This window comes from Rattus rattus, chromosome 9, assembly GCF_011064425.1.
Source record: "Rattus rattus isolate New Zealand chromosome 9, Rrattus_CSIRO_v1, whole genome shotgun sequence".
Taxonomy (NCBI): Eukaryota; Metazoa; Chordata; class Mammalia; order Rodentia; family Muridae; genus Rattus; species Rattus rattus.
The window spans coordinates 60,031,572-60,053,754 of record NC_046162.1 but is presented as its reverse complement, the minus strand read 5'-3'; the positions used below and the strand labels follow the sequence as shown (position 1 = coordinate 60,053,754).

The 22,183-nt window shown below is 51.7% G+C and overlaps 1 protein-coding gene across 1 annotated transcript; it reads left to right on the top strand.

The window, feature by feature from the left end:
- The first annotated feature begins 1,629 nt into the window (after positions 1-1,629).
- Kcnh4 (potassium voltage-gated channel subfamily H member 4) lies at positions 1,630-21,582 on the top strand. The gene is made up of 17 exons (XM_032913886.1): positions 1,630-1,860; positions 3,571-3,804; positions 4,110-4,256; positions 4,352-4,479; positions 5,380-5,623; positions 6,061-6,218; positions 9,324-9,531; positions 11,419-11,613; positions 12,022-12,221; positions 13,829-14,078; positions 14,639-14,883; positions 15,431-15,469; positions 15,666-16,018; positions 16,282-16,388; positions 17,342-17,418; positions 19,573-20,279; positions 21,340-21,582. Exons 1-16 carry the CDS (start codon positions 1,785-1,787, stop codon positions 19,966-19,968), a joined length of 3,057 nt encoding a protein of 1,018 aa, XP_032769777.1. The 5' UTR covers positions 1,630-1,784; the 3' UTR covers positions 19,969-20,279; positions 21,340-21,582.
- Positions 21,583-22,183: the final 601 nt, after the last annotated feature.

The following is a 22,183-nucleotide window of genomic DNA, read 5'->3' as shown; positions in this document are numbered from 1 at the left end:
AATGGTAGGGATGACCCCAGAGCTTCATTCGTATATCTCAATTAAGCAACCATTCTAACAACTGCTACATCCTCAGCCCCTACTGTTTTATAATAGGGACCAATACTGAGAGGTCCTGGAAAACGGCTCGACGGCACAGGATCCAACTGGCAAGGGCTGGATGTAAGGTTCCAGAAGAGGCAAGGCACATGAGCTTTCCTGAGGAGCCTTCAGGAGCATCTGTAGTGTGGTCCACTATACTGTGAAGTGTGAGCAATGCCACACTGGAAAAGAGGTGGGTAAGTTCATGCAGCCATTGCATATGAGCGGCAGAGTTTGCACCTTGTATAGAATGGAAGTCGGGGTTGGGGATTTAGCTCAGCGGTAGAGCGCTTGCCTAGCAACCGCAAGGCCCTGGGTTTGGTCCCCAGCTCCGAAAAAAAGAAAAAAATAAATAAAAATAAAAAAAATAAAAATAAAAATAGAATGGAAGACTGGGAATGGTCTTAAGCAGAGAACAAGCAAAGCTTTCTCTACAGCTCCATCCAAAAGTGCCAGTTGCGGGTTGAAGTGTGTGTCCCCCAAATTCACCCGTTGCAATCTCAGCTACCTCCTCTCCCCCAGCACGTAGGAAGTGACCTTGCCAATGGAGTCAGCTAAGATGAGATAGGAGACCTGTAATCCAGTATAAGTAGTGGTCTTACAAAAAGGGGGGGATTAGGGTACACAGAAACGGGAAGAGCTCACATGAACATGGGAATAAAAATCAGGGCAATGCACCCACCAGCTAAGAAATGCCAGCGGTCACCAGCAGCCCACCTAGAAGTTGGAAGAGAGCAAGGAAGAAGAGACTCTTCTTCACAGCCTTCAGAGGGATCCAGCCCTGAGTTCACCTTGTACTCAGATTTCCAGACCCCAGGATTGTTTAAGCCATCCGCTCGGTGTCACGGTGTCACGTGGCTGGAGCAATCCTACAACAGCAAAATAAAATCATAAAGTAGAGACAACAGGGCTGGCAAGATGGTTCAGTGGACAGAGAACTTGCAGTCAAGACTGAAGACCTGAGTTCGATCCTAGGGACCCACAAAGTGAAAGGAGAGAACCTACTTCGGAAATTGGCCTCTGACTTCCACACCTGCTCTACTGGCACAGGCACAGGCACACACACACACACACACACACACACACACACACGCACACACATATATACAAAAATAAATAAAAACAACCTTTTAAAAAAAAAAAAAAGAAGGAAATATTCCAACTCCAGCAGGCGGCACTGTCAACCAGACACCAGCCCCAGCGTGGGCCGCGCGGGGAAACCCGTGGGGTGGAGCTACCGGAGCAGCCAGGGAACCACGCGCGTAGGGGCGTGATCACCCTGAAAGAAGGGCGGGGCCACCGTTCGAGTCCCACCTCTCAAGCCTGGATGGTGGGCGTGTCTCCGAGTCTCTCCCCAAGAGACACGCGTGGGCCGCTCCCCTCTGGGAGGAGGGCCACAGAGGAGGGCTGCGGGTGTCTCTGGAGGCCCCTCCCGGTGCGGAGCCACGTGGTGGGCGCGGGCTGAGCCCTCCGGGAAAAACCTGACCCGTGGGGAGGTGGGGTGGGGTGGGGGTGGCGGCTCCCGAAGTGCTGCGAGCAGAGCTTAGAACTAACAGGTTCAGAGCACACAGGCAGCGGCGGCGAGAGGAGGGGAGGAGGCAGGCCGGCGCATGGGGCGCCCCGGCCCCGCCGGTAGCGCGCCCCCTCCGGCCAGGCCGCGCTGAACGCAGCCCGCGCAACGCCTCGAATTCGTACCCGGGGCCATGCCGGTCATGAAGGGGTTGCTGGCCCCGCAAAACACCTTTCTGGACACCATCGCCACTCGCTTTGACGGCACGCGTGAGTTGGGCCGAGGCTGGGTCAAGTCTCCTTGGGATAGGGTGAATATCTGGATGTGGTGAGATCAGAGGAGAGAGAATGAGGTGCTGGGTCTCCTAAAACCGTGGTAAAGAAACGGGGTGCAGAGCCCTTGAGAGTGGAAATCAAGACATGGAGCACGGGGGTTGGGGGGGCAAGGTTAGGGGGTGTGACTCAAGGCAAAAGCGGCTCTTTGTGCCACAGACGGAGGAGGGGCCTTGGGAGCCACCCACTCCAGGGCAGAGCTGAGCTGGGAGTGTGTATAGAGGTATCTGAGGCGCGGAGATGGGACAAAGTGGTCTGGTGACTACAGCTACCTCTGCCCCAGAAAAGAGAGAGAACAGACTTCGGCAAGACCTAGTCTGCATTAAGGTCACGCGCCCCCAAGTCATGAGATAACCGTGCGTGAGGTGGGTGAGGCAAAGCGGGGGCAAGTACTTGAGACTGAGAAAACTCCCTGCTAGCCCACCTGAGCTTGGTTCCCAAGTTCAGCACCCTGGACAGCCGCACAGCTCCTTCCCGGCCTCTTCTCCCGCCATTCCCTCTCCTAACTCTGGAACCCCCAGGTCTTCCTTTGTCCCTCTTCGAAACCCTGGCCGGCATTAGGAGGGTGGGGGAGCGGTAGCCGAGGGCGGAAACCGAACCGCCAGGGCCCTACCCCCCCTCAACCTCCCTTGTTTCCATAGCGCCAATCACCGAGGCAACGGGCCCTGGGATGGAAGAAGTAGGCTGTGCCCAGGACCCAGTGCTTCCTAGGAACCCTCAGTGTCCTGATCAGACACCCCATCCCCTAACAGAACCCTCTCCTAGGGTCCTTGGACTGTTTGTGTCTCCTACCCCATCGACTAAGCCTATCCCTACATGTCCCCCCACCCCCAAGGCTCTAATCCGCCAATGCTAGAGGGAGCCAACTCAGGTTCTGGTGCTGGGGTGGCTGCAGCTCACACCTCAATGCCTCTTCAATTTGACTCTGAGCATAAGGAACGGATCCTTTGAAACTCCTTTAAAATATATATATCAAAAAGTCGGCATTTCCTGGAAGGCAAGAAAGAGAGATGTGTCTCCCAGAGTCTTTCCCTCACTTTTAAGGACATTTATGAGTTTTGAAATTTTCTGCCTTTTGGTTTAACAATAAGAGAGTGTGATGTCATCAGAATCTTTGTCCTGCTCGTTAAAAGAGGATGCTGGGATTGTATCCAAGAATGCACTTCCAAAATTGAGTGAAAGGGGGTGTAGGGGGAGATCTTCTAAGTGCCCCCGGGCCTTCCTTCCCAAGTTACCTGATGCAACCCACATTCATGGGGGAAAGGCACATTGTGTCCCACTTTGCAGATAAGGAAGCTGAGGTCTTAAGCCACATTGTGTAGGTGGTAGAAGTGAGTGCTGGAGTCCCTGTCTTTGCCATTCTTTATGGCTTTCTGCAGTCACAGTTCCCCGGCTTGAAGCCATGTGGTTCCCACATGAACCACATGGGGTTCCTTTTCTAGCCCTTCATGGTCTCTGGGTCACCCTTGAGTCCTTACCTTTTGGTTGTACACTTTGTCCTTATGAGAACATCTCAGAGGGAGATTAGGAACCACCCGGAAGCTTCTAGCTCTCTGATCTCTGTCCATGACTTGAGGGAACTGTTGTTCATTTAAAAGTTAGCTCCCCTCTTTGCTTGGTCCTGACCTTGACTTCTCCTTCCTGTAGACAGCAACTTTCTTCTGGCCAATGCCCAGGGCCCACGGGGTTTTCCCATCGTCTACTGCTCTGACGGCTTCTGTGAGCTCACAGGCTACGGCCGCACCGAAGTCATGCAGAAAACCTGTAGCTGCCGGTTCCTCTATGGCCCAGAGACCAGTGAGCCGGCCTTGCAACGGTTACAAAAAGCCCTGGAGGGCCACCAAGAACACAGAGCTGAAATCTGCTTTTACCGAAAGGATGGTAAAGAGCCCGACTTGGCTTGCCTGACATCTGCCCAAATCCCAGGGCTTCCCTCAGCAGAGTGCTAGGCACAGAGACGCTGATGGGCCTATCTTTCCATTGCCACAAGCTGCCTGTAGGACTAAGATCCTTTCTGGGTCTTGGTCTCTCCATTTGTAATGTGAAAGAACCAGATGACAGTTCTCTGGGGGTATCCCCCAGCTCTAAACCTTCACCAAAGCCTTTGACTAATTTGAGAAACCGAGGAGAATCAAAGGGTGGCCTAGGGATGCTCATGTACCTCTGCCCTCTCTCTGTGTCCACAGGTTCAGCCTTTTGGTGTCTTCTGGATATGATGCCCATCAAAAATGAGATGGGGGAGGTTGTGCTTTTCCTATTTTCCTTTAAGGACATCTCTCAGAGTGGAGGCCCAGGACTTGGCTCACCAGGGATCCATGGGGACAATAATCATGGTAACTACAGGTCCGGGTCTCAGTAGACTGTGCTACGTACAGCCTCTTAGGAGACAGCACCCTAACTTATCTCTGTCCACTTTTTTTCCCAATAGAAAACTCCCTTGGGAGGAGAGGAGCTAGCTCAAGACTTAGGTCCACGAGGAGGCAGAACCGGACAGTTCTACACCGGCTGACTGGCCACTTTGGTCGCCGGGACCAGGGAAGCGTGAAAGCCAATAGTGTGAGTTCCACCCCCCCCCCACTGATATTCCTGGGTCCTCCAGCTTTAATTCCCTGCTACCTTCTCCCTCTTTCCTGTCCGTTCAATCTCCCTCCGTTGGCTTGTCCCTCTGCCCACCCATTTTCCACATGCCAGTTTCTGCTTCATCGCAAGCGTCCCCACTTCCTTTTCTTCAGTAGGTAATTGACGTTCTGGTAACGACATCACAGAGGGTGGGGCTCTAGCAGTAATCCTCCCCCTGAATGTAAGGGTTGTATCATGAGAGATGAACTCACAAGCTGCTGTGATCCTAGAATCCCACCCTGGGTGCTACCCCCAAGGTTCCTGACCAAGCCAGGCAATGAGTCCCCCACCCGCTTCTATAGTCTGTTATAGGGCAAAGGAATTGGGTCAACAGAGTTTACTTCCTCCCTGTGAGGGCATGCTCACCCCCTCACTAGGTCCCTAAAACTCAGAAAGAACTGCAAAGAATTTATGGCCCTAAGAATGGTCTGATTGTCATCTGGCAATCTTCAAGCAGGGTGAGGGACAGTCCATGCCAATATTGCTGATAAAGCAAGATTTCTTTAGAAGCTGCCTGAGGGTGTTCTGTGGGGAGTGATAGAGTGATTGAGTGATAGAGTGCCTGCCTCAAAAGTACACAGCCTCTGGGTTAGGTCCCCAGCAGCAGAAAGGGAAAAGAAGGAGTAAAGAGAACTACGAAAGAGAAACCTGAGCTATAACATGGTACAGATGCCGACCTGAGAATTCCCTGCCCCCAAACCCCATATCTTCTATCTCCTTTCTGGTTACCCGTCCAATACCAACCGTCCCCTTCCCCCTATCTCCAGACTCTCCCTTCCCTCAGCCTCAACTTTTCTTTCCCCTAAGTGTCCCTAACTGCTACCCCTCTCCCTTTAGAACGTGTTTGAGCCAAAGCCATCAGTGCCTGAGTACAAAGTGGCCTCCGTGGGGGGCTCCCGCTGCCTGCTCCTCCACTACAGCATCCCCAAGGCTGTCTGGGACGGTCTCATCCTTCTCGCCACGTTCTACGTCGCAGTCACCGTCCCTTACAACGTCTGCTTCGCTGGTGATGACGACACCCCCATCACGTCCCGACACACCCTTGTCAGTGACATCGCTGTGGAGATGCTCTTCATCCTGGGTCAGACCCTCTGCTGGAGTAACCTGTAGGGTGGGCTGTGGGGACCCACAACCCTCTGCTGTACTAATCTGGAGGGCGGGCTGTGGGGACCCACTCTGGCAAGCCTCTTCCAGCCTAGGTCTGCTGGACCCTTCCTTAGCTTAAAGAGTCTTTGTAGTTCTGAGTTCTAGGGGCCTGGTGAGGGGTGAGTATGCCTTCAGAGGGGGAGGAGGCTTACCCCCTAGGACCCCGTAAATCCCATAGTGCCCAGTACCCTGCAACCTTCCGCCATGTGGCATTTCCTTCCTATAGATCATCCAAGAGTTTCAGCTTTCTTCATTCTGCCTCTTCCTTCATTCTGGGCCTCCAATGCTCACTCCTAGCTTGCCCCATTCCTTAGCTACCTGACCTGAGAGTTCAGGCTATGGTCCCTAGTAACGGCCTCTTGCATTCCTCAGACATCATCTTGAACTTCCGCACCACCTACGTGTCCCAGTCGGGCCAGGTGGTTTCTGCTCCTCGGTCCATTGGCCTCCACTACCTGGCCACCTGGTTCTTTGTGGACCTCATTGCTGCTTTGCCCTTTGACCTGCTATATGTCTTCAACATCACTGTGGTGAGTGACCCCCCCCACACACACACACACATCCCACCATGCATCCTAGCATCTGAATGAACTCCAGCCTCTCCCATTAGCGGAGCAACCACAAACCCAGCCACAGTCCTATCCAATCACATGCAGATAGATGTTCCTCTGATCCTGCTGTGGGCATAGCCCTGCCAGGCACTGGGAAGGAACCCAAAGGGTCTATGCTCTTTGGAGAACTCAGCTTACAGTCTTTGAGGGAAGCGGAGAGAACCGATTGCTAACTATGGCTACCAAGGCGGCATTGGTCGGACGCCAGATGAGTGGTACTTTTCACATTTTTTTATTTCACAAACAACGGATGAGCATTTAGCTGTCTGCAAAACACTATATGGGGGTCTGGTCACTATGGTAGAAAGAGACGAGGAAGTGGCCCTCAAAGCCCTCTCAGGTTGGTGAGACAGGCAGGGATAGTAGAGGGAGGACATGAGACACAGAATCGCTGAATGGGAGATGGCAGTCGCTGCACAGGATCTGGGCTGGCCTTGGAGATCTGGGCTGGAACACTAGTATATGCAAAAACATTCTGAAATCAGGCCAGCACCTGGGGGCAGAAGCATCCCAGCTGGGCAGGGGCTGAGGTGGTCTGGGAAGGAACTGTTCCCGGGGGAGGTGGGAGCAGAGCCAGGCCTCTAAGAATGAACAGGATTTGGCTAGCAAAATGATGAAACTCCAGAGAAAGAGCATAGTAAGTCAAGCCAGGGAGTCAGAGGCTGGGTAGTGTACCTGGACCTGTGTCTTCGCTTGGGACTGCCTGGAAACGCCCTGCGTGGTCAGGGTGGAGGCTGGATAGTAGGTCTTTTCTAGTCCAAGGTGAGGCAGTCTTACCCTGTGTCCCCAAGCCCCCTCGCCATTATGGGGGAGGCGAGGTGGAGAGCAGTTTTCCTGTGTGCTCTCCCTGCCGCACTCAGCTATAGCAGGAAACCACCTACACGAAGCCGGATTTAACTAGCCGCCAACGGGCTGTGGGCCCCTTCTCCTGGTTGTGCACATGTGTGTGCATGCTCCTACACACGTGCGTGTGTGTGTGTGTGTGTGTGTGTGTGTGTGTGTGTGTGTGTGTGAGTCTGCCCTGAGGTCCACTGTAACCTTGCCTCTATGCCCACTAGATAGTCAGCCAGGCAGACTGCTGTCCTTACTGGAGAGGTGTGCTGCAGAGAGCCACCAGCCCCTCCTCTCAGGGTGCGGAGAGGATGTCCCCCTCTCCTCTGTTGCCTTCAGGAGTACTTTACAGATCAGTACTGTACTTTCACACATGTGGAACCCTTCAGGGGAGGTTCTTGTATCTCTCTTTCAAATGTTGATATGAAAACTCAGTCAGAACTAGGTCTCCAGACTCCTGATCTAGTATCCTTTCCCATTTACAACCTGCTTCCTGGATAAGCAGGATCTCCAAGTGTATGGCTCCAAATGTATGGGATGGGGAGAAATACCAGAAGCCTGAGAGAGCTAGAACCAAAATAGAGGAGCAGACACGTAAGAGTTACATAGAGCTAAAGGAGTCATGCCCACGGCATTCAGGCCAAAGGACAATGAGACAAGAGCCCTTAAAGGTGCAGGCTGAAGGTTGGTGTGTTTGGTTAGGCCTTAACGAAGATCCATGTTGGGGAACCAGGGATGCTTCCTTTCTAGCCCCTTCATGAGGTGTAATGCCTTCTGGAGCAGTGTAATGCCAGGGCCCTGGGGTATGCTCTTTCTTTTTTTTTTTTTTTTCGGAGCTGGGGACCGAACCCAGGGCCTTGCGCTTGCTAGGCAAGTGCTCTACAGCTGAGCTAAGTCCCCAACCCCTTTTTTTCTTTTCCTTTTTATTTTGGGGGGGGGTATGCTTTTTCATGCAGCTCCCTGAAAGGGTGGCGAGGGCCTTTCTGTCAAGCCCGAGAGTCTTTAGCTCTAGCCTTCAAGCTGTGTGTGGGTAAGGAGTATAGCTACTCCTCGTTTGCCATATTAAAAGCCCTAACTGAAGTGTAAATAATTATAACAAACCCGGCAGATTTGAAGGATGTGGCTTCATGGTTTAGAAAGAAAGAAGGGGGTGGGGGGCTCTGGAGAGATGGCTCAGAGGTTAAGAGCATTGGCTACTCTTCCAGAGGTCCTGAGTTCAATTCCCAGCAACTACATGGTGGCTCACAACCATCTGTAACGGGATCTGATGCCCTCTTCTGTGCAGGCATACAGTTAAGCAGAACACTGCATACGCAGTAAATAAATAAATTTTAAAAAGAAAGAAGGAGGGAGGGAGGGAGAGAGAGAGAGAGAGAGAGAGAGAGAGAGAGAGAGAGAGAGAGAGAGAGAGAGAACTTGTCTAGAATGTATCAGGTGGTCCTGGGTTTGATCCTGCATCTCGTTGAATTAACAAAAGTTACCCTTGCTAGACACCGTGGCTCCATCAACCTCCAGCTCACAGCAGGTGTCCTCAAGCCCCGCTTTCCTTCTCACCGGTAGCTGACCTACAAGCAGAAAAGCCCTTGACCTCTGGCAGTCCTCGGGCCCCATATTTGACCCCATTCCCTTCATTTCACTTCCCCATGCCAGTCGCCAATCCTGCTTGATGGTTTCTAGGGACAGTGGAGCTCTGAGCAGGGATCTTCCACAGATCTCTCAGTCTACCCCTCTGACCAGGGCTTGCTCCTGTATCCCCCTATATAATTCTGTGAGGCAGCTTAGTCCCAAATGGACTCGGGTGTCCATCCCCTTGAGTCTAGGTTACCGCTCTGTTATTTCCTTGGTCTGTGACTTGGAGCAAGTCACTAGTGTGAGCCCTACGCAAACCAGGGTCCAGGATGATAACTGGACCAAAGACTCGGAAGGTTGTTTTGTTTATTTTAATGAGGACTATAAATGCCTAACGCAGTGGTGGAACAAAGCGAAAGGAGTCCTCAGTGGCTGAGTTAATTATTCTCTCCTGATGCATTTTAAAGTCACTTTTTCAGGACAGCAGGGATAGTTTTTTTTTTTCTTTGCAGCTTCCTCTGGCTCCTGGGTGTCTGGTGGGAAGGGCCTGGGCGGAGGCGGGGCTAAGTGAGAGCTCTGGGGAGGTGTGGCCTGCTGACAGCCTCCCCCGCTGCCCTCCTGCAGACCTCGCTGGTACATCTGCTGAAAACCGTGCGGCTCCTGCGGTTGCTGAGGCTGCTGCAGAAGCTAGAGCGGTACTCTCAGTGCAGCGCGGTGGTGCTCACGCTGCTCATGTCCGTCTTTGCACTCCTTGCCCACTGGATGGCCTGCGTCTGGTATGTCATCGGGCGCCGGGAGATGGAGGCCAATGACCCGCTGCTCTGGGACATTGGTGAGCCACCAGCCCCAGACCCCCCCGCTTGCTACCACCTCTCAACCTCTCTTATCCCCCAAAAATGCTACCAGCACTCAACACTTCCTCATCCCATAGTCCTCCAGCCATCAGATAAAATGCCGTGTTCATTTGCATCAAGTGTGGAGACACTGGTTTGAAGACAAGGGCTCTGCCTAGGGGGAAACTTCCAGCCTAGCAAGGAACAAGACCAAGATCAGTGATAGGGGAAAGACCTTGATAGAGAGAGGGGATTTTGGACAGAGGAAGCATCGTGTGTAAAGGCTTAGAAAGAGCTTAGTCTGTCAGCTCAAGGCCATCATCAATTCCTCCGTAGACGCAGTTAACGGAACCACTGTCGAGGAAGCAGACCCAGGCCCTCAATGTTTCCTTAGAAAGTAGGTCAGATCCTAGGCGTTCTTGACACCTCCCACTCCGTCAGCCCACACTGCCCCACCACTTGGATCTGGCATGGTCCTTTCATCTCTACTACCTCGCCCAATCTAATCCACCTTCCTCTCCTCATGACTCCTACAATGGGCTCAAGGGTTAAGAGCACTTGTTGACCTTACAGAGGACCTGGGTTCAGAACCAACACCCTTATGATAGGTAGCTCATAAGAGATCTATGCCCTTGTCTGACCTGTGTAAGCGACACACACACACACACACACACACACACACACACACAGTACAAATACATAACATGTTGGTGAACACTCATACCCATTAAAAAATAAATCTATAATAATAATTTTAAAACTTAATAGACACTGACCCTTTCCCTGCTTCTTTCTGCCTAGACCCATACATAACATGTAAGCAAACACTCATGGGGCTGGAGAGATGGCTCAGCAGTTAAGAGCACTGATGCTTCTTCTAGAGGTCCTGAGTTCAATTCCCAGCAACCACATGGTGGCTCACAACCATCTGTAATGAGATCAGATACCCTCTTCGGGTGTGTCTGAAGACAGCGACAGTGTACTCATACATAAAATAGGTAATTTTAAAAAATTAAAAAAAAAACACTCATACACATTAAAGGTAAAATAAATCTGTAATAATAATTTTAAAACATAATAGACACTGACCCACCCCAGTTCTACCTGGCCCCTTACATAAGCTCCTCACTGCCCTTGAACTCCACGCTATGGCTATGTGTTCAAGGTGGCCCTGTGTGATCTGTGTCCCTACCGTCTTCTCCTGTACAGCCCGTGTACACTAGCTGGCCTCCTGGACCTAGCAACCACTGATTTCTCACTATGGGCCTTGTATATATTTTCCTTCCTAGGAGACCCAGGCTCCTTTCTTTCCCCAAGGTGAATTTCCTATTCTCTCAGTCTCCACCAAAATATACCACATCCTAAGAGAGTGATGCCCCTAAGATCCATGTTGCCCCCACCCCCAACCTGCTGTACACTTTCGTAGCTTGCCTTCTACCTGCAATGGCTTGTTTTCCTTTCCTCTTGACACTGATGGCAGGGACAGCCCTAGCTGGGTCAGATCTCAGCATTTTCCTACAACACACACATGCATAAGAAACACCCAGTAACATATCAGAAAGTATGGAGTGGGTAGCCTTGGAGTCAACTGTAGGAAGTTCATGGCCTCCAGGCCCAGTCACCGCTGCTTGTCACACTTCCTGTCTCAGCAGCTACAAACTGGCCTTCTTTGTAAATATGTATCCAAGGCCAAACAGGCAGATCAGGAAAATGCTCTATCCAGTGCTGCTAGTGTAGCCAGTCATAATTTCTTCCGTGGCTTTTTTTTTTTTTTTTTTTTTTTTTTTTTTTTTTTGTTGAGGACCGAACCCAGGGCCTTACGCTTGCTAGGCAAGCGCTCTACCACTGAGCTAAATCCCCAACCCCTCTTCTCTTTTTTATCACAGGTTGGTTGCATGAGCTGGGTAAGCGGCTGGAGGAGCCTTATGTCAATGGCTCGGCCGGTGGACCATCTCGGCGCAGTGCCTACATCGCCGCGCTGTACTTCACGCTGAGCAGCCTCACCAGTGTAGGCTTCGGCAACGTGTGTGCCAACACTGACGCTGAGAAGATCTTCTCCATCTGCACGATGCTCATAGGCGGTGAGGCCAGACCCACTGTTTCCAGGGAGCCTTTGAATCCGGGCTTGTGCACAGGGAAATAAGGCTCAGAGAAAGCAAGTTGCCCACTCAAGTCCACACGGTCACGTGTTCACTCATATTCGCTACCCGTGACTATGCCCCCATAAACAGTTTTGATCTCTTTCAAGGGGTAAAAATACCCAAGGTCATGGTCAAGGGGGTGATGAGAGAGGAGTATGGGTGTGCCCCATCTATGGATTGTCGACTACTTCCCCCTGCCTCTGATGGCTAGATGTGCTCCCAGGAACTGCTAGCTCTCCTGTGCTTCCCCAGAACCTCCGAGACCCATCCAAGGCAGGGTGATTCGGGGAGCACAAGGAGCAAATGTGCGGTGAGAGCCTCTGATACTCTGGGTTGCCACCTCTGTAGCGCTGATGCACGCGGTGGTGTTTGGGAATGTCACAGCCATCATCCAGCGCATGTACTCCCGACGCTCGCTCTACCACAGCCGCATGAAGGATCTCAAGGACTTCATCCGAGTGCATCGTCTGCCCCGCCCACTCAAGCAGCGCATGCTCGAGTACTTCCAGACTACATGGGCCGTCAACAGCGGCATCGATGCCAACGAGGTAGTGCTGAGCAGGGGTTCCTGCCACGTGGAGGTGCAGTAGGGAAGGGGTACTGCCTCTCCAGGATGGGAACAGAGGCAACCAGGGTATAATGAGGCACGGGGCTCTCAGCAAGGATGTGCACCCAGACAAATCCAAATCCCTTTCTTTGGTCCTTAAACATGGAGGTTGAAAGGGAGCAGAATGCTCGAGTCTGGACTTGAGTGGACATCTTGCCTTATCCGGGCCTCAGTTTCTCCGTCATGGTAGGCTTCACAGGTTTCCCCCAGTACTAGAGTGGGCCAAGCCCTCCCTTTCCATTCATTCTTATGTACTGAATGGGACAGTAGCTAGAAATGGTTACAGGCAGCCTCAGCTCTAAAGGGGACCCCAAGAAAGGTGGGAGAGTGAAACCCGTACAGAGAAACACATAGCAAATGGAACCATCCAGGAGTGAGTTCCAGCAGGAGGGCCCTTATTGTGTCTGAGTCCAGAGGGGACAAGGAAGGTGTTAGAGAAAGGGATACATCACAGTCAAGAGAATCAGTCTGTCATGAGACCATTCCAGGCCAAAAAAAAAAAAAAGTGAGCTCTGGAGAGGGCTGGAGAGGGGTTGTGTCAGTGCCAGAGTCAGGGCTGGGCCGCTGCAGCCCCAAGAGCAGATAGCCTTGAGTTTGCAGTTTTATCCTGTCAGATCTCTAAGAAAGGGTGTGGCAGAGGGTGGAGGAAGAAGTGCATGGGAAGCATCTGCCAGGAAAGGATCCACAAGAGTAGGCAAATTCTAGTTGGTTGCAAGAGAGCTACCCTGGTCTGGCTTGGGTGGGTCCAGGGATGAGATGGGAGGAAGACGGAGCTTAGGGATGAAGGGGAGCGTCCAGGGTGAGCCATCAGGAGATGTGTTGCCTATGGGAGACTTAGGTGTCCATCAGGTAGTTGTAAATATACATTGAACCGAACGTTAGGGCTTCCAGGCCTGAGTAGTGGGGAAGAGGGGCGCTGGTTACCATGATGTGGGGAGGATGCAGAAGTGAGAAGTGACTGAGGGGATTGGCTATGCAGGGAGGCTGGGGGAGGAATGAGGAAGGAACACCAGAGATGAGGGAGCAGAACCGGGAGGGAGCCTCTTCCAGGGACCCAGGCGGAAGAAGGAAGAGATCGGCAAGACAGAGTTGCCGAGGGGTTCCATGGTTCTGTGAGGGAAATGTGGAGAGCCCTGGTAACGTTCAAGACCTTGCCTGAGCCTGCAGTTTACAGATAGGGATACTGAGGCCCAGAGACGAGAAAGGGAGGGTTCCTACTTTCCCAGTTCCCAGTTGAAGTCTGACCCACCAAGGATGACTCTTCACTGTATAGAATTGAGCAACCAGAATCTAGGAATGTTGAGCATGTGCAGTCATGTGCGGTACCCAGAGGGCAGACTTGGTCTCTGCCCGGAAGTTAGATTTGGTTGGCGATCCACAGAGTAAGGAAAATTGAGACCAGACAAGAAATCTCCCTAAGGTCCAGTGGGTAATTTTAAAGAGAGGGCAAGTTGGCACCTTTGCCCTTGGGGATAGCCCAATTCATTTGTAGATTTGAGTATCGACTGCCCAGGGGATGGCCAGAATAACCTCTGCCTCTTATGACAGTTACTGCGTGACTTCCCGGATGAGCTGCGAGCTGACATCGCCATGCACCTGAATCGGGAGATCCTGCAGCTGCCTTTGTTTGGAGCAGCAAGCAGGGGCTGCCTTCGTGCCCTCTCCCTGCACATCAAGACCTCATTTTGTGCTCCTGGGGAGTTCCTGCTACGCCGTGGGGATGCCCTGCAGGCACACTACTATGTCTGCTCTGGCTCCCTTGAGGTGCTCCGAGACAACACGGTGCTGGCCATCCTTGGTGAGAACCCCACCACCTCACACTAAGGCCCATCCTAAGACCTTCTTCGGAGAGCTTGGGGATAGCCTGGGGTTCAGGGAATGGGAGACCTCTAACGAGTACCTAGAATGCCTACTGAGGAGTAGTCTTCCTCGATTCCTTCACCCTATTACAGTTCCTCCTGGCCGTTCCTCCCACTCTGCCCTGGCTCTTTGGCCACACCTTAACCCATGGGCCCGCCATCAGTGACTCTCACACCTACTCGTCCTTTTCTGTTGCATCATCTTCCAGCTCCATTGACCCGTCCGTCCCCAAACAACTCTAACACCTGTGGACCTTTCCGGCTTAACTGACCCCTCTGGCCCATTCTTTACTGATCATCCAATTCCATTGGTCATTTCTCCATCACTGTAGACCTCTCCCGCTGGCTGCAACTAGCTCCACCTGCCAGTCTCCATTGGCCTGTTCCAAGTTCCCTCTTCCAATGCGCTAACTCACCTTCAACCATCCTTAAGTCCTCTGACCCTCTCCCACTGATATTCCACTCATCCCTGTTGACTATCCCCTTCCTCTACCCACAGGAAAGGGGGACTTGATTGGGGCAGACATCCCTGAGTTGGGGCAGGAGCCTGGGGCAGGGGCAGGCCCCAGCTGCGTGCTGAAGACCAGCGCTGATGTGAAAGCACTGACTTACTGTGGCCTGCAGCAGCTGAGCAGCCGAGGACTGGCCGAGGTCCTTCGGTTGTATCCGGAATATGTGGCTGCCTTCAGGGCTGGCCTACCCCGGGACCTAACCTTCAACCTGCGCCAAGGCTCTGAAAACAATGTATGTTGACAATGTATGACTGCCACCCCCACCAAGGTACCTTCCTTCAAGACGGATAACCTCTTGGATCTCTCTCCTCTCTAAAAACATCACCTCTAACTCCAACTTCCTCCCTGTATTGCTTCATATATACTCTCTTCCTACCCCACTCCACTTGGGCCTCCCCCAGCCTCTGGACCACCTCTTACAGCTTCCAACTATTAGCCAGTACCTCTCAGCCTTGTCTTATCTTTTTGAACAACCCCTTCTTTTAGATCTCTCTCTGAACTGGCACCAACCCCCCAACCCCTCACACCAAAGTTCCTCTCCTCTGCTGTCCCAGTGGTCTGTTTTGGACTGTGTCTAAACCTTAGGCCTTTGTCTTTTGCTACTTTAGGGTTCGATTAATCATTCTGAACTCCTCTGAGTTGGGAGTTGGTGGTCTGGTTCGATTCCATAAAAAGGTCCCACATACTCAACCCCTTAACACTGTTCAGTAGAGTGGGGAGGGGCTGTACCAGAGCAGTGAAGAGCTAGGAGTCAGCTTGAATTCCCACTGTCTCCACAGGGCCTCGGCCGCTTCTCACGTTCTCCTCGACTCTCCCAGGTAATCCGTCCGCGTTTCTGGGTGGGGCGAGGTTGTTCTGTGGAGAGGCTGGGAGGTGTGCAGCTTTCCCTAGCTCCTCTGCCACAGGGAGAAGGGACAGGGGACTGGGAGGAGCATCCGGTGCTGAGGCTTGCATCCCAGTGAAGGGTCCTGTTGTCCACTGTCCAGTAACAACTGATGCTCCCTCTTCCCTCAGGCACGCTCCGACACTCTTGGTTCCTCCTCAGACAAGACTCTGCCATCCATCACAGAAACCGAGGGTGGCATGGAGCCTGGGGCTGGTTCCAAGCCCCGTCGGCCCCTCCTGCTGCCCAACCTCAGTCCAGCACGACCTCGGGGGTCCCTGGTCAGCCTTTTGGGCGAGGAGCTGCCCCCATTCTCAGCCCTTGTCTCCTCTCCTTCCCTGTCCCCAACTCCTTCCCCTGCCCTGGCTGGCCGGGGTTCAAGTCCCTCCCTGCACGGGCCCCCCAGGGGCTCTGCTGCCTGGAAGCCCCCCCAGCTCCTCACCCCCCCACTGGGAACATTTGGACCTCCGGACCTCAGTCCCCGGTGAGATGCCAGCCTTCCTTACCTTTCCCATATCCCTGCTGGCTTCCAGAACCTTCTTTGGGCTCCATTCCCAGCGCTCCAACCAGTGCTCCTTCCTGTCTCTGCCCCCATCTGCCTTTCCAACCACAGCTTGCAATCCCATTCTGCTTTGACCACTGTTCTTCCCCAGTTTCCTGCCTCTGCTGCCCTCATTGACCCTCTGCCTACCCTGTTCCGGCCCCGCACCCTCCCTGTGGTGCTGATGAACACTACTCTACCCTCAGGATCGTGGATGGCATTGAGGACTCCAGTAACACAGCTGAGGCCCCTACATTCCGGTTCAGCAAGAGGCCGGAGCCCACCAGAACCCGCTCACAGGCTCCCCCTTCAGGTAAGGAACCACAATGACTTCAAATCACAGTCATTTATGTATCTGCCCATTTATTCATCTATCCACCTGTACCCATCCATCCATCCATCCATCCATCCATCCATCCATCCATCCACTTATCTATCTCATCCATCCGTCCATCTACCCATCCACTCCATGGCACGTGTGTTACGTGCCATCCTAGGGATACAGTTAAACTAAAGCTTGCCAAAAGTTGCATACAACCAAACCAGATCCCGCCAACATTTTATCCGGCGGCTGGGGCTGGGGAGAATAGTAGAATTCTGCGCTGAGTTCTACAACTGAGAGGAGAGCAAGACTTTGTGGTAGGACTGGAAGGGCACTTTGGTTGATTCTTTTTTTTTTTTTTTTTTTTTTTTTTTTTTTGGAGCTGGGGACCCGAACCCAGGGCCTTGCGCTTGCTAGGCAAGCGCTCTACCACTGAGCTAAATCCCCAACCCCTTTGGTTGATTCTTAAACGGACTGCAAGGAGCCACAGACACGGTTCAGTGGTAAAGCCTGATTAACTGAGTGTGATCCCTAGAACCCGTATGCTGGAAAGAGAGAACTGAAAGTTGTCCTGGCGCTGTGGAACGCATGTATACACAGCTATAAATAAATACGTGCAATTGAGAAGAAAAGGAGAATGTGGCACGTTGGTAAAGTGGAGCGACCGTTCAAAGGTATAAAGGCATGCACAGAAGAGACACTGTGTTTGAATGCCAAGAAGTCCTGTTGCCTAGAGCTGGAGAGTGGCAGGCATGGAGGAAAAGCAGAGACTGGGAGAGTCACAGGGCCACAAAACCAGCCACTGGTGTTGGTTTCCCCATCTCTCTGACACTAGAGTGTTCTATTCCTTGCTTCCTGCTTGCTAGGCAACAGAAAGGTGTGGGCACCTGGGGATTCATGCTCTGTGAACTCATCTGTGCCTCTTCACCCCATTCTGCCCACAGGCCCCAGGCTCAGCCGGGAACTGGCCACAGAGGCAGCAGAGGAGGTGAAGGAAAAGGTCTGCAGGCTGAACCAAGAGGTGAGTTTGGCTTGGCTCTTCCCCTCCGACCCCAGAGAATATTGTCTTGGGGTCTGAGAGGAGCATGTCGTGTTCTAGAGCTAGCCAGAGTCCTGTTAGTCATGCTAGCTAAATTACTCTGGGTAAGTCCCACAGCTATGGTGGGCTTCCGTTTCCTCACTTAAAAGTTAGAAAAATGGGGGTTAGGGATTTAGCTCAGTGCCTAGCAAGCGCAAGGCCCTGGGTTCGGTCCCCAGCTCCCCCCCCCAAAAAAAAGTTAGAAAAATGGTATGTCTGTCTGGGTGGTGATGGTGCACGCCTTTAATCCTAGCGCTCAGGAGGCAGAGGCAGGCAATGGCCAAGTCCAAGGTCTACAGAGTGAGTTTCAGGAGAGTTAGAGGGATAGATGGAGAAACTCAAAAAAACCAAACGATTGATTGATAGATAGATGATAGATAGATAGATAGATAGATAGATAGATAGATAGATAGACAGATAATAGACAGACAGATGACAGATGAGAGAAAAATAGTATGTCCTCCCCAGAAGTGTGAGAATAAGAGTGCATACATATCTGGTCTGGGTCCTGCTGCATCTCGAATATTCACTAACACCTCTCCCTCTCACAACTAGGTCTCCATTTGCAGCCTGAGACCATCCAACCAAACACCATCCAACCAAAGTCTGATGCCCAAGGCTTAAGTCCTTTCCCTTTTAACCTTTACTCAGTCTTGGTTGTGTGTGTGTGTGTGTGTGTGTGTGTGTGTGTGTGTGTGTGTGTCCACTTTTAGGCTTAGAGGGCCTATGCCCTTATGGCTGAATACTGGCCAGGAAGAGACCATATTCTATATACTTAGGCTAGGCACCGCCTCTACTCCTTCCCCAAGGGATCTCAGTACTGTCGCCGCACAGCTACCAAACTCAACCCCTGGGAGACACCTTCCCTCAGTTCTAATAAACAGCCAGGAGCCCAGAGAGGCAGCATCCGAGCCAGAGCAGAGCCTAGAGCTATCTCCAGGTCAAGGTTAATGGCAAGTTCTGCTTCTGCTTCTCCTGACTGCCTCGGGCTGCCCTCAGCTCCAGGCCAGTGCTTCCCATACCTGAGTTTGTATCTGCACTGCCCTTTCACGTACAAGTTCCCTGGCTCCTATCAGTTTGGAATGTCTAGGGTGGGGTCAAGAACTCTGCATGTTGACAAGTTTCTCAATGGACTCAGCACTCATTAAAAAGCCACCCATGAAGACACTTAGGCAATGAGTTAAGAGCAATGCTGTGACTGCATTTTTTCCCCTATATTTTATAAAAGGGAGGGGGAGCCAAGTGTAGTGGCTCATGCCTGTAACCCCGAAACTCCAGGGATAGAAGCAAGGAAGATCAAGAATCCAGGACCATCCTTGCCTACATGGCAGCCTGAGCTCTCTGAGACAGTCTTAGGGAGATGGCTTCACTGGTAAAGTGCCTGCCACATAGACATAAGGACCTGACTTCTGATCCCTAGTGCACACTGAAAGCCAGGCGTGGTGCTGCATGTCTGTAACACTGGTGATGGGGAAGGGATTTGGACAGACACACGCCGGTCACCCAGTCTAGATGGTTGGTGAGCTCCAAGTTCAGTGAGAGGGCTCTGTCTCAGTCTTCCCCCCCCTTGTCCTGGAACTCTATAGACCAGGTTAGCCTCAAATTCACAAAGACCCACTCGCCTCTGGGATTAAAAGTGTGTTCCACCATCATCCAGTGAGGCTTTGTCTTCAAACAAACAAACAAACAAACAAACAAAACTAAAACCAAACAAACAAACAAAACCATAGAGAATAAGAGGAAGTCATCCTGTGTTGACCTCTGGCCTAGAACATCTGCACTCAAGTGTACACACACACACACACACACACACACACACACACACACACGCACGCACAAACACACATGCAGTGCACATACACACAAATTAAATATGTAAAAAGCCAGGGAGCAGGTGCAGCAGTGTCCGATGTCACAAATAACTTTCTGGAAATAAATTGGGGTACTCGTAGGCTATTCTAGCTCCTGCTCTTTCTTCTTCCCAGGTGGTTGTGAACCGACAGTGTTGAAGGAAGTTGTAATCTGTAGTGTGGGGGATGAGGGGTGACCTGGTTATTGCTATGGTGTCCATGAGACATTTTGCTATATTTTCAACAGATCTCCAGACTCAACCAGGAAGTGTCTCAGCTGAGCCGGGAGCTTCGCCAAGTGATGGGCCTCTTACAGGCCAGGCTGGGTCCCCCAAGTCACCCACCTGACTCCACTTGGCTCCCAGACCTTCCTTGCCCCCATCAGAGACCGCCATGCATCTCTCCTCATATGTCTGGACCTCCACCTGGTCTCCAGAACACTACACTTGCTGTAGTCCACTGTCCAGCCAGTGTTGGGACAGTGGAGATAGGGGCCACCCCCTCAGAGCTGAGGTCTTCCATGGTGCCACCCTTTCCTTCAGAACCTGATCCTCTTGGACCCTCTCCAGTTCCAGAGGCTTCTCCTCTGACCCCAAGCCTCCTGAAGCACAGCTTCCAGTCTGGGTCAGACACATTCCACTGACCCTGGCCTTGGGCCCAGGCCTGTCTGGGGTGGGCTTAATTACCTGCCATCCAGGGAGGAGCTGGGCTCCTTGGCCTCTTGCCTTGGGGTCAGCAGCTGCCAGCTGGTCTGGTTGGCTCTGGATTCTCTGGACTTTTTAACAATGAGTGGCCACATCTAACCCCATTCCATTTTCTAAACCATCCCCCCCGTCCTCCTCTTGTGGGAGGGGAGTCACCTGAAGCCGTGGAATCCAGCAGGCATGAAATGGACCATGGTGCCCTGTTGGGCTACGCAGAGGAGATGTCTTACTTTCTCCCCACGACTTGGAGGTAGGTATAAGCTGGGGACAGAAGAATGGTCAAGAGCAAGGATCTAACTTAGTAAATGAAGGCTGGGGTTAGACCAGGCAGGGTGTAGAGTGAGAGGGCTAGATGGTATTACAGTATTACGGAGCTCTTCTGTCCCAGATTCTGGGTCCTTTGCAGAGGACCCTAAGAACAATGTCACCTTGAGGGGAGTGAGTTTGAGATTCTGTCATCTGAGAACCGTAGTACATTTTAGGCCTCCTACTAGCAGCTAAACTGAAGGAGTTCACTTCACCCCAGGGCATACACAGAAACAAACTGATGGCTCCAGATGTGTCTTTGGCTCTCAGAACACTTTTTTTCTCCTTCGAAATAGGAATTAGTTACTAACATCAAACTCCAGATAGAGCCACAAAATATTCAGTATTCTAACTTCTCAAGAAAACCAAACCAAACCAAACCAAACCAAACCAAACCAAACCAAACCAAACCAAAGATGTCTGGATACCAAGAGACAATATTCATCTGGCAAAAATCAGTAATCCTTAGTCGAAGGTGGCTAAAGAAATAGTCTCTATTTCTTCAGTCTCCTGCTTGTTGATCATTTCGTTTTCTTTTTTTTTTTTTTTCTTTTTTCGGAGCTGGGGACTGAACCCAGGGCCTTGTGCTTGCTAGGCAAGCACTCTACCACTGAGCTAAATCCCCAACCCCTCGTTTTCTTTTCTTTTTTTTTTTTTTTTAAAGGTTTATTTATTTATTATATATAAGTACACTGTAGCTATCTTCAGACACACCAGAAGAGGGCATCAGATCTCATTACAGATGGTTGTGAGCCACCATGTGGTTGCTGGGATTTGAACTGAGGACCTCTGGAAGGGCAGTCAGTGCTCTTAACCACTGAGCCATCTCTCCAGCCCCTTGTTGATTATTTCTTGATGGCCAAATTGGCTTCTCTTATTTGTTTGGTCTTTGTGTTTTTTCAGTTCACAATCCCTGTCTTACAGTGGGCTCCAAGGGGGTCCTAATAATGTCTGTTCGTATTCTTGACTCGGGCCTGTCAACATCTGTTTCTGTCTCTCTACAGGCTGTCATGCAAGGTGGTCCCTTCTGCTGCCAGCAGCTCAAAGCATTCTAGCCTTACCCTTCTGCAGTTCCCACCTCCAAACATCAGTCATATCTGCCCCCCTCCCTCCCAACATGGTCTCGACCTCAATGAGGATCTGGGCAACTCACAAACCCTCTCTGGTTTCCAGCTCCCCTTTCTCACTAAACACCCCAGGCTCACTTTTGGATAGAAAATAAATCCATATATTTTTGTAGACGTTGACTCTGGCTGTTTCTGGGGGTTAGTCTGAGAGCCCCAGGGCTTTGAAAGAGCTAACGCAAGCAGACACACCCCACCATACCCCAGGGCCCTGTTGCTGTCTCTAGGAAGGGCAAAGGCGCCAGCCAATCCACTTGGCACCATATTCACGCCACCAGAGACTCCTCGGATAGGGGAGAAACCTTAATGAGTCGCTAAGGGCTTATTACGTTCCTTCCTCCCCCCCACCCAGTTACAACCACAAATACACAGTATGTGGGAGAGGTGTCTGATCAGGCTCATCTTCAGCCTTAAGAAATCCCAGGAAATTCCTTGCCCTCCTAAATAAGGCACTCTTCTTTCCAGGATAGGTGTTTGATGTTAAGCTAGGTGGTATAGTCTGTAATCGTGGGCAGGTCGGGGAAGAGAAGAACGTATCGCCAGTTAAGAATCTGCTAAGAATCCACTCTCCCAAGCTCTGTCTTTGCTCAGCTTAACATTTCTGGGAAGGTCTGTGCATGTCGTGTGGTACATATGTTGTAGGAGACTGGCACCTTGGTGATGAGCTGAAATTAGATGTGGGCACAGCTTTGTGGCAGGTTGTCCCAGACAGGTCCATTCTTCA